Source organism: Danio rerio, chromosome 7 (genome assembly GCF_052040795.2).
Source record: "Danio rerio strain M-AB ecotype USA chromosome 7, GRCz13ab, whole genome shotgun sequence".
Taxonomy (NCBI): domain Eukaryota; kingdom Metazoa; phylum Chordata; class Actinopteri; order Cypriniformes; family Danionidae; genus Danio; species Danio rerio.
In genome coordinates this window covers 28106642-28123666 of record NC_141027.1, presented here as the reverse complement: position 1 = coordinate 28123666, position 17025 = coordinate 28106642, and the positions used below count along the sequence as shown (strand labels likewise).

The 17025-nt window shown below is 34.7% G+C and overlaps 1 protein-coding gene across 12 annotated transcripts in view; it reads right to left on the bottom strand.

The window, feature by feature from the left end:
* Positions 1-3351: 3351 nt before the first annotated feature.
* Positions 3352-17025, bottom strand: part of tub (TUB bipartite transcription factor) — a 154756-nt gene continuing 141082 nt past the window's right edge. For all 12 annotated transcript variants that reach the window (XM_087261162.1, XM_087261166.1, XM_087261170.1 and 9 more), the window contains 6 exons: positions 12707-12898; positions 11443-11555; positions 8797-8911; positions 7494-7592; positions 6348-6519; positions 3352-5590 (listed from right to left, as the gene is read on the bottom strand). In XM_087261162.1, coding sequence (XP_087117288.1) covers positions 5457-5590; positions 6348-6519; positions 7494-7592; positions 8797-8911; positions 11443-11555; positions 12707-12898 — 825 coding nt within the window. In that variant the 3' untranslated portion in view covers positions 3352-5456. The remainder of the gene's footprint in view (positions 5591-6347; positions 6520-7493; positions 7593-8796; positions 8912-11442; positions 11556-12706; positions 12899-17025) is intronic.

Genomic DNA, 17025 nt, shown 5'->3' with positions numbered 1-17025 from the left:
GCTCATTTTGGAATGTGATTTGAGAAAACACAACAAAACAAGGTATTCATATTTTGCTGAACTGTACAAAAAAAAAAAATGGATTGCTTGCTTTTTTTGTATTTTTGTCCATTCACTAGTCCTGGAGAATCACACTGAGCGCTAAAAAGTGATAAATTGTAGAGTGTGACAAAATAAGAGAGAAAAAAAATCTTGAGATGCATTTAAAGGCATGGTAATACCAGGTGGAAATGCAAAAGCATCTTCATTGACTACTTGAGAGCAGGTTACCAAAAAAACATTGTTAATACCAAGTGGAAAAAATTATGATAAATCATTTCTTGGAAACAAATTCATTAGAAATTTAATAGTGTAATGCTGGGTTCACACCATATGCAAAGCACTGTGTCACTTGCTCTAGACTACTCACAAAATGTTTTTTCTCTTCAAGTTGAATTTCTTTGAACTTGTGCAATAAAATGCGATTGAGGCACCTTCTTCAGGTTTGCATTGACTTTGTATGTACTGTAATCTGATACTTAGAGGGGTGGTCCACCACAATATCATATTTTAAACTTTATGAGCTACATGTGTAATGTAGCTGTTTGAACATAAACAACATATCTGAATTTAATATGCTCAAAGTTCAATGCAATTGGAGACATTGGCTGTTGCAGAGTTAGCTTAGCAAAGCCTACAGCGAACAAAGTTTGAAGACTACAAAAAAATACATCCGGGTTAGTGAGATCACAATTGCTTCAGGTTATGCACATACACCCAGCAAGCAACAAAGGGATGTGGCCAGAGGCGCTGTAATGTAGCAGAGAAAGCTAAAATGGCGTCCAAATGCTACTATTTCCACAGAGCTTGTTCTGTTTCTGTATTTGGGCTTTACATTTATTATATAAAAAAATTATAAAATATATATGTAGTAAGCATTTGACAAAGGACAGCTTCCAGAATCTTTCCCAGTTCAGTGCTTGATTTGGCTAAATATTCGTCCAACCGACAAAGCTGTGGATTGTGAGCCACAACCTGTAAGTATTTGTATTTGTTAAAATCTATCAATTAAGTTTCTAGCGTTAATGGTATGTTGTAGCGAGGACGTCAACAAGGATGTAAACAACGGAAAATGCTGTTTGGCACCGCTAACAATTTAGCTACAAATTCATAATTATCCATCAAATGGCTGTAAACACCCACAATCTTCAGCAGAGCTGCAGTGTCTCTGTATGCAGCTGCTTTCCCTGTGTTCTACATCTCAAATAACAAACTCGCAAAAGATATGTGAAAGTTCCATATTACTTGCACATGCTTATTCAGAATAAATGTGAAAGACACTTTCTGAGCATGCAGGCGTGAGGTTCAGCTGTGTCATTTTCTGTCTGATTCAGGCTCAAACTGATACAGCTAACAGCTACTTTAACTGACAGTATTTACATAGCACAAAAGTGAGTGCTTGTAGGGGCATGATGCTTTTCCTGGTGACGTAAAGCCGATCAGCGAATCACAGAACATTATGTTATCTGGCCAATCAGAGCCTATTGAAGGCAATCTTTCGGAGGAACTAGGAAATATTTTTCGTTTTGATGTTAGCTGAGTAGCTGCATATAATCAAAGATATGTGAAAAAATAAGGTGATTTGCTACAAGTGAAGCATGAGCACACATTGCTTCTTATAAACACAAACAAACCCAAAAAATACACTCTGGATCACCCCTTTAAATTTGCATTTGGTTGGAACCCAGCATTCGATTTTAGACCGGACTTGGTCCTGGAGTGCCGGTGTCCTGGCGAGTTTAGCTCCAACCTTAATCAAACACACCTGAACCAGCTAATCAAGCTCTTACTAGATATACTAGAACAGGGGTGCCCAAACTCAGTCTAGGAGGGCCGGTGTCCTGCATAGTTTAGCTACAACTTCCTTCAACACAACGACCTTGAGGTTTCTAGTATAACTTGAAAGAGCTTGGTTAGCAAGTTCAGGTGTGTTTAATTGTAGTTAAAACTAAAATTTGCAGGACACTGGCCCTCCAGGACCGAGTTTGGGCACCCCTGTACTAGAAACTTCCTGGCAGGTGTGGTGAAGCAAGTTGGAGCTAAACTCAGCAGGACATCAGCCCTCCAGGACAAAGTTTAGACACCCCTGTTTTTGACAATGGCAATATTTTGCTGTGATGTTCAAATGTGACTGGAAGGAAAGAAACTATGCTAAAAATAGGCTAATGTGTGCTAGAGCAGAGCTATTAACTCGGTCTAGCCATCCGAATACGTCTAAGATGCTATAAAGCAACAGGTTTTTGGATTTTGCCGGTTATTCTGCCACACATATAATACAATTTCACATATTTCCCTTCTTCATTCATCAGTATTGTTTAGCAAAGACAAAAGTGTACCATTATGTTATGTAGGCTATTAGATTTTTGTGTGTGTAAATTCCACTGACACATTGTTAGATCCACATTTTCCACAACTACACTCATGCAGCAGGGAATGTAAGAAGACTTGATCAAACTGTGTTGCTCAGTGTGTTTACATGCACAGTTGTAACTGAGCTATGATCAGCTTCTGTGAGTCCACGTTTTCACCGTTTTACACCAGCAGAATGTTACTGTTTGAAGTGCATGTAAACACACTAGTCATACAATATTGTGTCAAATAAGCAGCCTCTCAATTTTTGGAACTAATCCACAAGCAGGCAAATAAACCTGATCATTCTAGAAACTACTGGAAATACACAAGACAGAAGCTGCGTGATGGCTGAAGAAAACAGATGTAGCATCTCACCAACTTCAAGCATCACAAGTGTCTCGTCCAAAGGCACAATATTTACAGCTTTCCACCATTAATCTCTGAATAAAGTGCTCCATTCAGTACACCCCCACACAAATGTAGTGGGTTAGTATGAGATGATAATGTACTTACCCTGATATTGACCCTCACACACTTCTGACACCATTTAGAACTTAGTGGGCTTTCAGAACGGTGCAACTAGGGCCTTGTTTATAAAATGTTGCGCAGAAATCATCCACTGCTTGATCTAAGCTTCTTTCTTAATGTGCATGCACATCTGATTCAGAAAAACAGACGGACAGTATACATAAAAGTGTGCATGTCTCCCTTAAAGACCAATGACCTTGAAACTAGTTTCACTTGTACCTTATAAATCGAACACCAATCAGCACTGTGAATGGCTCCTTACAGAAAAACCACATGAGCTTCACTTGAAACAAATCACATGAAACAAATGTGAAACACTAAAATAAAATGTTTGATTTTGGAAAATGTTTTACAGTATGTTAGAAAAAAAAAGAAATCCATAAAACGTTTGATTTTGTAATGTTTTTACAGCATTTAAGATTCATTCATTCATTTTCTTTTTGGTTAGTCACTGAACAATCTTGGGTCGCCACAGCGGAATGAACCACCAACTTATCCAGCATATGTTTTATGCAGCTAATGCCCTCAAACTGCAACCCATCACTGGGAAACACCCATACACTCGCATTCACACACACACACTTATACGCTATAGACAATTTAGCTTACCCAATTCACCTACAACCCATGTCTTTGGACTTGTGGGGAAAACCGGAGCACCCGGTGGAAACCTACTGCAACACAGGGAGAACATGCAAACTCCACACAGAAATGTGGGAGGGATAATACAAAATGCATAAAACATTTAGTTTTAAAACATTTTTACAGTATTTGGGGGGGGAATAATACATAATGCATCAAATGTTTAGTTTTGTAACATTTTTACAGCATTGGGGGGGCTTGGGTTGGTCAGGAATAATATAAATTGCATAAAATGTTTGTTTTTGAAACACTTTTACAGTATTTGGGGTAAAAATAGTACGAAACGCATAAAACATTTGGTTTTGTAACAGTTTTACAGTATTTTGAACAAAAAAAAACTACAAAATGCACAAAACGTTTGCTTTAGTAACATTTTTTGCAGTATTTGGGGGGATAATACGAAACGCATAAAACATTTGGTTTCGCAACATTTTTACTGCATTTGGGGGGGAATAATATGAAAAGCATAAAATGTTAGATTTTGAAACATTTTTTACAGTATTTGGGGGGGAATTAATACAAAACGCATAAAACATTTGGTTTTATAACATTTTTACAGTATTTGGAAGAAAAAAAACTATACGAAATGCATAAAAAGTTTGCTTTTGTGACATTTTTGCATTATTTATGGGGGGGAAGGGGACAAGAATGAACTGCATAAAACGTTTGGTTTTGTATGATTTTTGCAGTATTTGTTCAGGGGGAAGGTAGGAGGGCGGGATGGGACAAGAATGAAATGCATAAAACGTTTGGTTTTGTACAATTTTTCACTCATTTTTTTATTAAAAGACTGTTATTTTTTTGACATAAAGATGTTACAAATCCAAATGATTCATGTGTTTCATACTCGTTACATGTGTGTTTCATGTGGTTTCATATGTGTTCCATGTGAAATTTCTGTAAGTGGCAAAAAATGCTCAGGTTCCCAAATACTCAGACTCTGCCATGATTGAATGTGTGAGGGTCTGCTCAGCATTGTTCCACATCAAATCTGTTCCTACGCATGTTTTATAAACGAGGCCCATGGCGTGAACCTCAATATAATGATATAAAAGCTTTTTTGTATCTCATGTTCCCTTAAAAATGTAAGTGTGAAAAACATGGACTGATGATGACCACCTTTGCGTCATGAGACAGTCACACATTCATCAGTTGAAGTGAAATTAATCCACACCAAAAGCTCAAAGGTGCCCCAGTCAAGATTTGAGCTTGAAGCACAGTGAATTATGGGCATGGGGTAAAACACAAGCAGCAGATGGCATGAAAATCTATAAATACATAAATAGTGGATAAATATGTCAGACTGTCATACTGGCTTTGGAGTCCTTCTTAAGCATAAACTGTTATGTTACAAATCAAATTGATGTTGCATGACACAAGGGACATGTACAACTGAAGAAATGTCACATATGACAGTCATTTTACAAAAGTTCATTAAATCAAATATCCAAGCTGTTATAAATCACAGCTACAGTATGAGTTGAACGGTTAGTGAATGTTAATTCTTTTAGAATTATGACCATGGCAAAATTAATTTAAGGGACACAAGTACTACCGTAAAAAGATCCTTCTTTTGAACATTAGCAAAATGTTAGTTTTACCTTGTCGGATAAGTAAAGAAGCGACTCGGTGATCGATTCAAATGAATGCATTTGAACTGCGAAGTCTTTGTGCTTTCCCCCAACCGTGATCCCCTTTTCCTTTTCAAAAAGCAGAAACGCCACCTTGCTCGCACATATTCACACAAAGACGAACTCTATACGCATTCAGGCCTCCAAAAGAGGATGTTGAGAGCGGGACCCTACTGCCTTGCAGTTCAGCGCAGCCCTTTATTGGGGGATTGTAAAGCGGTCTGGCCGGGTCCTTTCGTGGCTGAGGCAGGCAGAGAAAGATGGCTACTCACAGGCTAGCTTACTGTCAAAGCTGGACAGAGCAATAGCAAACGCCTGCAGGGCACACATAGGGTAGTTGTAGTCCATTGTGAAGACATCCTCTGCGACACGACCAAACTGCATCACAATGTAATCCGCTGCATACACACAAGACAGAATGCAGTTATAAGAATGCCTTATAAGAACACTTCAATCATATTATTGTCTTATTCAGATTAAGGCAAATAATTCGATTACTGATGTCCATGTAAACAAAGTCATTGAATCATCACCTCATTCAATTAGTTTTAAACAGACTTAAAGTGGCTTAAGCACACCAGAAGTGCCACTTGGAAACGCGCCTCATAGCGACACGCAGCGCCATGCATTTTAAAATTCTAAACATAGGTCATGTCTGCGGTGTCCAGCCACCACTCAGAACACTGTTCATATTTCTGCCGCACCACAAAACGCCACCTGATTAGTCTTATTTTAAATAGCATGCGAATGTGCACGTCTGGTGTGCGATACTTTCATACTTTCAACTGTCAAGTGTGCGCCGTGTCGCAGCGCTGATCGGTGCATCCGGTGTTTGATGCCCTTTAAAACCTGTTGCCTTTCTGAGATGTACAACTGTTCCAGCTCTGGCTCATGTGGAATTACTTTTGCTGGTGAAACTTCGTATTCACTTGCTTGTCGAATTGTTGTATAAAACCATGTGAGAACTGACAATGCTGATTCACACAATGTAAAAATAACATTGGCCTTTTATTGCATATGAAAGACATTGCAGGCCCCTAATTGTAGTTTTCTTATAAGATTATATTTAGATATTCTTTTTATAGTAGAAATAATTTTTATATTCATGTGTTCAGTTACGACTTAAATTTTAGTTGAAGATAATTTTGGACTCACGGTCGTTGTCATGAATGATCTGAAAGTTTTTGACGGATGCTTGTGTGACTCTGCCATGGAAGTTGAGCACATACGACTGAGTGTCATCGTTCCACACCGGCGTCTTGTTGTGCAGCTCTATCACACTCTCTGTGCTTTTGTTCTGCCATCGAGCCAGCAGAGACTCGTGTTCCTGCGACAGACAGATGTAGACGGATTACATTTCCATTAGAGAGGGCATCTTTACTAAAGCTAACATCTGCGTTTCAAATTTAGGTCAAAGGTTACTGCTTTGCTCTGACTATTGTTTGCCACTGGCCTATAACACGCATGATTTCAGAATCAGCATGTACAAACACACTGATTTTTTTCAGTTTTACAGGAGGTCACGCTACAAACATACATGTTAACACGAGAGGATAGAAAGAACATTTAAGGACATTTAAATAGGTGGAAAATTACTGATACATTATACTGGTCATGTAACACAAATGACAAACATGCTGAAAATTATTGTTAACTAAAGATTATTCATGTAAAAAGTCCATTTAAAGCCTCTTTAATATTATATCAAAGTACACATTTGATCAGTCTTTTCTTCTGAGATACAATTTTGGAAGTGTTTTTGTATTTTCAAACTGCTAATTATTTTCTTGTTGATGATCCTAGTAGAAACAAATGAAGCAACATTAAATATTATATTATATTATATTATATTATATTATATTATATTATATTATATTATATTATATTAATTATATTATATTATATTATATTATAGAAAAAAATAAATGAAAAAATTACATATTATACACTCATATTATGAAATAATTTTGTTTTGCTCTTTCACATACTTGTACACTTATGTACACTTGCATATGAGTTACTGTAGATATATTAAATGCTAAATAAATAAAGAAATATATTTATAATGAATAACAATAATGAATTATTAAATGAATGAGATTTGATCCTGAAAAAAATACCAGTTAGAAAAAAATACTTAGAATAGGATATCATATTATATTATATCCGTAATATCATTTATCACTAATTACTTTTCTGCATACTAGTTCTACAGCAAAACAAAATAATAAATAAATAAAGACTTAATTAAAATCATTAAGGCCTATTGATACACAACTGTTTTTAACTGCCTGCACTCACGTTTCGAGGCCTGATTGAGACTCTTTCATGGTCCATGTTCATTCCGGGAATAATGACACTCATCTTTCGAGGCCCCTTGAATCCTAAAACATTAGTTTCCTGCAGGACAGAAGACAAACAAACACTCACTTCTGGATTAGTCATAATTATCACGCTTGCACATACAGTACATGTGACTTTCACACATTTCTTGTGCAAATTCTCATTGCTGTGTAAAACATCGCCAGCAGAGGTCAGGCTTGGCTCATCAGTGAGCTTATGGCCGTGAGACGTTGTGGCCACAGGGTGGCTTTTTTATTCTATTATTTTAATTAATTTATTTTCATTATTCTAAAAACAACAACAGGATAATTGCAGAAAAAACACATCCCAAACAAAAATATAATAATAATAATAATAATAATAATAATAATAATAATAATAATAGGGCAGCACGATGGCGCAGTGGATAGCACGTTTGCCTCACAGCAAGAAGGTCGATGGTTCGAGCCTCGGCTGGGTCAGTTGGTGTTTCTGTGTGGAGTTTGCATGTTCTCTCCATGTTCACATGGGTTTCCTCCGAGTGTCGGTTTTCCCCACAAGTCAAAAAACATGTGGCATAAGTGAATTGAGTAGGCTAAATTGTCTGTAGTGTGTGTGTGTGTGTGTGTGTGTGTGTGTGTGTGTGTGTGAATGAGTGTGTATGGATGTTTCCCAGTGATGGGTTGCTGCTGGAAGGGCATCCACAGCGTAAAGCGGTTCATTCCTCTGTGGCAAACCCAGATTAATAAAGGAACTAAGCCGAAAAGAAAATAAATGAATTGATAATAATAAATCAATATTAACATGCATTATATTTTATTTATTTTGTTATAAACTCCAATTATTATTTGGACAGTTTATAGTATCACCGGTTTTTATACTATTTTTGTTAGCAAGATGGTGCTATACCCTTGTGAGATTGTGGCATACAAAATATTGTACAAATATTATGATTTTTTCAGGTTCAAACCTCTACTCATTTGTGAAATCTCAAAATCCATGTATGACCCCTCTACAGTCATATCTCACATTAAAGTAAATCTTACAAAATCATGGTGTTCACTAATATTTTAAGAATAAATATGTTTTTAAGATGAATCACTGCCTGACCATCTCATATTAGGCATGGATATAAGCATGATCATTTTTAAAAGTATTAGAGCACATTGTCCGTGTGTAATAGCATCATCTGTTGTTTGCTTTTAGCCTCTGATAGAGCATTTGGACCTGAAAACATCAACCTGAAGAAGCGTATTGAGCAGCAGTGTGATCTCAGACTCACGTAACAGATCGCTGCCAGCTCCTGACGGAGATTCCCTGCTTCTAGACTGGACGTGGTCTTGACTGGGTTCATGCCGCTGTCGTACACAGTAAACTTGGTGCCCATAAGGTTTGATCTGTGGAGATGATAGTCACCTTGTTTAATTAATAAAAATTGGGGCGATAACTCAAAATTAATTCAAAAGAGGGTCCCACTTTATATTAAGTGTCCTTAACTACTATGTACTTACATCAACAAATAAATACAATGTACTTACTGTGTTTATAATGTATTTGAGAACACTTGTGGTGCTTTTGAGTTGGGATAGAGGTTGGCTTATGGACAGGTTTGGTGGTATGGGTAGGTTTAAGGGTGGGTTAAGGTGTAAGGGATGGTCAGCAGTGTATTTACAAATGTAATTACAAAAGTTAATTATGGATGTAATTACATACATGTATTTAATCAAGCATAAGTACAGAGTACATACATGTATTTACACAATAAGTACATTGTAACAAACTATTAATTCCTGTGTAAGTACATATTAGTTAAGGCCACTTGATATAAAGTGGGACCCAAAAGAGTTATCAATTTTAGGCTCTAATATATACTGTATATATATATATATATATATATATATATATATATATATATATATATATATATATATATATATATATATATATATATATATATATATATATATATATATATAGGATCCCTATATGGCCTTTTTTTTTAGGTATAAACATTTATCTTTTGAGAAAGTACAGCCCAATGACATCTTTTGTAGCTTTTTCCTAAGTCCACATTCTGAAGAAACACATTCTCAATATGGATAAACTGTGCGTGTCTAAGTGTACTAAAAAAAGAAAAAATCAGCATTGTCAACATCAAACTGTACTGACGCAATAACATCTTCAAGTTTTATTTGAAGACTTTCACATCAATACCCTTCCATACTTTTTTACTGAAGTCAGAAACAGTTTCAGTTTAAATCAACAGAGAAAACCTAAAGAATAAAGTCTTAAATTGGCGGCTATCTAATAAACATATAGCAGTCTGTGACATTCATTTTAATAAAACAACAAAGGACAATCACTCATTGTTCTTAACTGAATAACCTTTGTTGCTTTAATAAGGATTAATCTATATTTAATTTATACAGTGATTATTCTGTATTAGTCTACATTTAAACAGTCTACTTTATTCAATTTATCTAGTGTTTCTTACATGAATACTAATAGACATAACAGAGTCTTTGTTATGTTGTATTTATTTGTGCTATTGCTTGTAATTTATATAGTTTCTTTTATTTAATTACTGATATTAGTTTGCTTGTCTTTAAAAATAATACTGCAGCATTATAGGATTGTAGTTTTTGTACTTGTAACAATACTGAACCACAAAAGCAGAGGACTAAACTAATTATATTTTGACAAATACTGTGCTGTTGAGCCACATAATCTATGTTTGAGACTTGGAGAATGTAGTTGTTTAGATTTCAAATAAAAGTTTGTTTATTTTAAGAATAGAATCTATTTGAAATTGTGTTTTGACTATTGATTTGTTTATATATACAGCACTTTTGCTGGCGAAAATACCCACTCTACTTCCTTGCGCCAAGCGTTTTGTGACACTCCATTGTTGCTTTTATTTTTATTTACACACTTATGCCATTGAACCGTTATATAAATGCATCATCACACTCCTACCACTATTATATGGCTGTTTATTACACAGCTCTCTAGAATATTGATTCTGATTTGTCAGTCATGATATTGCACAGTATGTTAATGCCAGATAACAAGTGCTGAAACTAATAACATAGGCTCATCGGGGCACTTTGACCATCAGTGAATATGTTCACATCCATTCACTTATACATATACTTACCACATACAGTATTATCTGACTATTTTGACACCATCTGGTGTCTAAACAATCTGTAGGTTAGTGTATGCTCCATCGGTTTCATTCAGCTGTTTCTGCAGCTTTGCGTTTAATTATTAAAGTATCAATAACTATCATGGCTTGGAACAATGTTTTAGGTATAATTTTTTTACATTTTGTGTGCAAGAAGCCTTATAAAAAGCAGGATAAAGTACATCCAGTTGGTTGTAAAGCCCTTCAAGTCTTATTCAACAGCTTTGTTTCCCAATAACAACTTCCTGGATGTATTATCTCTAACATATATACATACTGATATGCATACTGATTTGTGAAATTTCACTCGGATGCAAAATTTTAAAAATTATTTATTTAAAAACAAGATTAGATCAAGGTTAGATGGTCAAAAACACTGCAAACCACAATTATACACTACAATATACAGTAATGCATACATATGGTAATGTTTTTTAGTTAATTCAATGAATTGACAGCACTAAACAAAGCTTTTTTGCACTAATAATTATGACACATAAACATACAGAAAATCAAAGGTTATGTTTTTAAAGGTGCTGTATTGATAAGGACACATCTGCACACCAGCAATGAACCCAATCACAGTATTAATCACAGAACCTTACATGAACACAAACTCACTAAAGGTCTTCTCCAGTGTTTAGAAAGAAACACATGACTCTCGTCTCTAAAAGAACAGCACAGATTTGGTTTACACTACCAAATGAATCACATGCCATGATGAATCAGCTTTAAACATACCTCAGTTTGCCAATAAAGCTCTCTCCGCCTCGTGATAGGTCAGTTGGGTCGATGGAGATGAGGTAATTGGATGTTTTGCTCTTCTTTCTCTTCCTCCCGGCTAAAAGGAAAACCTAAAGTGTAACAGAATTTAATTGGGCACTGAACAAAAGCGCAAAATGATCCATATGAGAGAGCTTGCATAAACATTCTGAGAAAGTGTTTTTATATTTGTCATGTGCTTTGAGGAATGGCATAAACAATATACAGTGAGGATCAAAATTAGAGATAATTCCCTAAATGTCAAGATTATACTGACAGGAGGAAGCAAGCATTCTTAAAGCATGTTTGTGACCCTGTATGACAAAATCTAATGTTGCACAGGCACTCATTTTTGGCAGTCAAATTCAATATTAAGTTAATATTACAAAGTATTAATTAAGTTGATTAATTTTCATTAGAGTAATCTATGGGGCGTCACGGTGGCACAGTGGGTAGCACAATCGCCTCACAGCAAGGAGGTCACTGGTTTGAGCCTCGGCTGGGTCAATTGGCATTTCTGTGTGGAGTTTGTATGAGCTCCGCGTGTTCGTGTGCGTTTCCTACAGTTCTCTGGTTTCCCCCACAAGCCAAAAGATGTGGTACAGGTGAATTGGGTTGGCTAAATTCTGTGTGTGTTTGGGAGTGTATGGGTGTTTCCCAGTGATTGGTTGCAGCTGGAAGGGCATCCGCTGCATAAAACATATGCTGGATAAGTTGGCGGTTCTTTCTGCCGTGGTGACCGCAGATTAATATAGAAGGTAAGCGGCCAGCTAGTAGCTAGCCATAGGCATACTGCCTCATAGCATTCGTTTTAAAGACTAAATTTAGCCATACATAGCTCTGGCTACATAATTTGCACTCACAAAAAATGTATACAGAACTAAGTATTCACAATGAGCCTGTCTTGAGTACATACATACTGAATATTTGAAAAAGTGTTATTTTATTTGGTTAAAAAACTACATAGTACACTTTTTTTAAATGTGATGCTGTGATGGTATTTATTTGACAAATATTTTTGCGGAGCTGCAACATTATGGATAATCATCGTTTATCTGAACCTCCGTGTGGTCTAAATTTAGTTCTTTTCATCAGAATCAATCATTTCAAGCCCTTCAGCAAATTGGAGAAATGGAAAGTTACTGATTGGGCTTGATTGCTGGTGCACAACAATGATGAATTCCAAAGAAGTCAAAGTCTTTTTAAAAGCTGTGAATAATGAGCTTTTGTGCATTTGCCTGACCTTCTTGCCGTCCTCTCTCTCCAGATGGAGGTAGTAGGTGGGGTACATGCCCCGGTCCATGCCCTTCTTATCCCGCGTGATCCTGCATTTGACAGTCACTCCTTGTGGGGCGGGTCTGAGAGTGAACTCTTCCAGGTCATCTACGTCAATGGATGGCTCATTGGCCAACGGGGTGGAAGCTGATGTTGCCTCCTGTCACATTCATTAGACAGATAGACATTCATTCCAGTCAATTATAAATGTACATGTTGAAGTAAATGTACAATTTTCAACTATTATGATAACACAACCATTTTTATAATTTCTCAGCAATCAATCACTCAAAGAAAAGATCTGAGATCTCTTTGGAAATGTTTTTAACCTGTTAAAAGTAATATAACAATATTAGAAAATAAATAAATAAATAAATAAATAAATAAATAAATAAATAAATAAACATTTTTTGATTATTTTTTTCCTGGTTTAAAAAAATAAAAAATAAAATAAAATAAAACAAAATAAAAATGTTTGATGAATGAATGAATGAATGAATGAATGAATGAATGAATCCAAAGCAATCAATCAGTCAATGAAAAAGTCTGAGATCTAATTGAAAATGTATTTAACCTGCTTAAAGTAATGTAACAATATTAGAAAATAAATAAATAAATAAATAAATAAATAAATAAATAAATAAATATTTTAAAAAATATTTTAAAAAATAAATAAATAAAACAATATATAAATGTTTGATGAATAAATGAATGAATCCAAAGCAATCAATCAGTCAATGAAAAAGTCTGAGATCTAATAGGAAATGTATTTAAACTGCTAAAAGTAATGTAATAATATATATATATATATACATATATATATATATATATATATATATATATATATATATATATATATATATATATATATATATATATATATATATATATATATATTTATTTATTTTACTTTATTTATTTTTTTTAAACTTGGGAAAAACATAAATGTTTGATGAATGAATGAAAAGTGTGAGATCTAATTAAAATGTTTTAGCCTGCTAAAAGTAATGTAACAATTTTAGAAAAAAAAAAAATAAATAAATAAATATTTAATAAAATTAACACAATTAAATACATTCAAAAAAAAATAAATACATAAAATATTTTAAAATATTTTTATAAATACTTTTCCCAGGTTTAAAAAATGTAAACAGGGGAAAATATAAATGTGTGATAAATTAATGAATTCAAAGCATTTTGAAACCTTTTATTACACTGAAGAAACAACATACAGTGAAATGTAAATGTAGGCCAGATATAAACAAAAATATTTAATGGATGGATGGATGGATGGATGGATTGATGGATGGATGGATGGATGGATGGATGGATGGATGGATGGATGGATGGATGGATGGATGGATGGATGGATGGATGGATGGATGGATGGATGGATGGATGGATGGATGGATGGATGGCTGGATGGATGGATGGATGGATGGATGGATGGATGGCTGGATGGATGGATGGATGGATGGATGGATGGATGGATGGTAAATCAAAATAATTTAGATAAGATTGATTTTAACCAAAATATTATTTAAAATTTAAAAAAAATATATATACATTATTTTTAAACCTGAGAAAAGCTACTAAAACATTCTAATTGTGAAACAATTTACATCAAATAATCTAAAATTAATAATTCGAAAGAAAAAAATCAAATTTTGATTTATTTAAAAAATGTTAATCAAGTGGACATCAGTAAGCATGTGAACTCCTTTGTACAGATGGTCAGTTTGCTTTTTACAGTATAAAATGACAAAAACGCATAATAGAAGTGTTGTCACCAGTACACATAGACGCTTGGACCCTGCTGTAAATGAATCAGACGTCCCTGTGGTCTGAAATGTAAGCAGCTGGGATTAAAACTGAAATGTTAAAGAGCAACAAAGCAGCTCAGTGACGTTAGCAGGGTCAGACTCAAGAGACATGGATGAGCCACTACAGAACCAAATAAATAACAGCCAAATTTAGACTTGCTGGAATATCATGGAGAGCTAACAAATACATAGCATCCTCTAGAAAATCAGTCCTGTAGAATAAAATGTACTGAGTGTATATGTAAAATTTAAAATTTATATATATATATATATATATATATATATATATATATATATATATACATATATATAGATATAGATATATATATATATATATATATTACATTGCTCTTTAGAATAGATTTCCTGCAGTGTGACATATTTTTAGGTGCAAACAGTCTATGTAGCATGCAAACCTATAATACTCAAATAAAGATGCTTTAAAATAAATACGTGCATGTATGCATTACTGCTAATGAAAACCCAAATGCAATTCATTTAACTAATATATTATACTGTATACTATAATTACATCAGTAATAGTTTTACATTTCTTTTCTACACACACTACATAGAGGATGCCAATGAGAAACTAGCAGGAGCCAAGGCTTCAAACAGGCAAGGTTTCCATCAAGTTATTTTAAGAATGTAATCATTTCTCTGTTGCCATAGGAAACAACAGGACTATGACCCTCCATCTCCAGCATAGCAGGCTTTGTGCCAAGAGAATAAATCCTAGCATGACAATACAGACTGCTTGTGTCAGCATTGCACATGTAACACAGCTGGGCAGTGAGGATGGACACACAAACACACACATACGCATACACAGAGATGGCTTAAAATAGCAGCCAACCTTCAAAAACCAATAATCAAAGGTCAAAACTAATTTAGCGCAAAATAGCAACTAATCAAAGAGTCTTTAACCTTTTACTCTGCACTAATTTGTTGCATATTTAACTAAACTTAATAATAATAATAATAATAATGCATGTAGGTATATTGTGATGCTTTGACTTCATATTCTATAAAATATTCATTTGTATCTATGGTATATTTAACTGCCATCTGCATTGATTTACAGAGTTATATACATACTGGCATAGAGGCATTACTACGGTGGCTGGGAAGTGCAAAACAACATTACAAAGAGTGAAACACTTTTACGAACCTCAACACAAATTTACACTTTGGAAAACATTTTTACCTATCATAAGACACAATTACATTGGAAAACCGATTTTACCAAGGAAGAAACAAATTGACATTTTAGAAAAAACGAATTAACAAGACGCAAAACACTTTTACCAGTCCCGAAACAAATTTACAATGACAGATTCCTTACGGAAAGGAAATGTAGCACACACCAGAATTGAAGCGGATTGAACCACACACCAGAAAATATCAGCTTGTCTATGACTATAAAAAACAAGGTTTTGTTATTTAGAGCTATTCTGAGAAAATAGCATGAGATTATGTAGAAACATGTAAACGCGAGTATATGAAACAAGTTAACAACCAAAGCACAGTACATGTTGACTGATAAAGACATTAAAACCGACTTGAACGTGTAGTTCTGATTAGCTTAGTTAGAGAGGTTGATTGATACTCGTGCTGAATGTTTTGACTTGGGTTCGAATCCCATTGATGACATATGTCAATTGTAGTTATTTCTTTAAATTAATTTTGGTTACATACTGTTCTGCTACATGGATATTAAAATCAATAACGTTTACAATGACACTGACACCAAGTATTAAGAATATTTATTTGGTATGGGCATGTTTTGCTGCTGTCAAAAAGTGATGAATGTGTCAATGTGCAAACGTGAATAGTTTACATCTGGAAAGAGTCACCAGTTAACACAGTCACCAGTTAAACCGTTACACCGGCTTCATTCAATTTACTTTTAAGAGCCCCGAAGCAGATGTTTACACCGTGTAGACTTGACATCATGTTCACGATTACAGCATACGAGTGGTCCTCGTCAAAATATTGAACACATTGACGCAGTATTTCTTGTGTTTCCATCTGGTCACGTCCTTTAGAAACTCCAAACACAGACCACACGTAAAGCAAAACCGTGTTAAGCTGCTCATGTGTTTGCCATAAAACTGGCAAAACATCCCTCGACCGCAGTCCATGTTCAGTCACTATAAACTTTATTTATGCCCTGTACTCCACAACATGAATTTACAGCGCTTACCACCATCGACAACAACAATTTTTTAACTGCATTACTTCCTGTGTGGTACATTCCCTTTTCGTAAGGAATCTGTCATTGTACATTTGTTTCGTTCTTGGTAAAATCGTTTTTCCTATGTAATTGTGTCTTATGATAGGTAAAAATATTAAGTCGTTGAATAATTAGAAAAACAACGCACACCTTTGGTGTTATAAACATTCCTCAGAGACTTTGCAATGCTATCATGTCAATATAGACATTTCACAGTTGTTATGACGT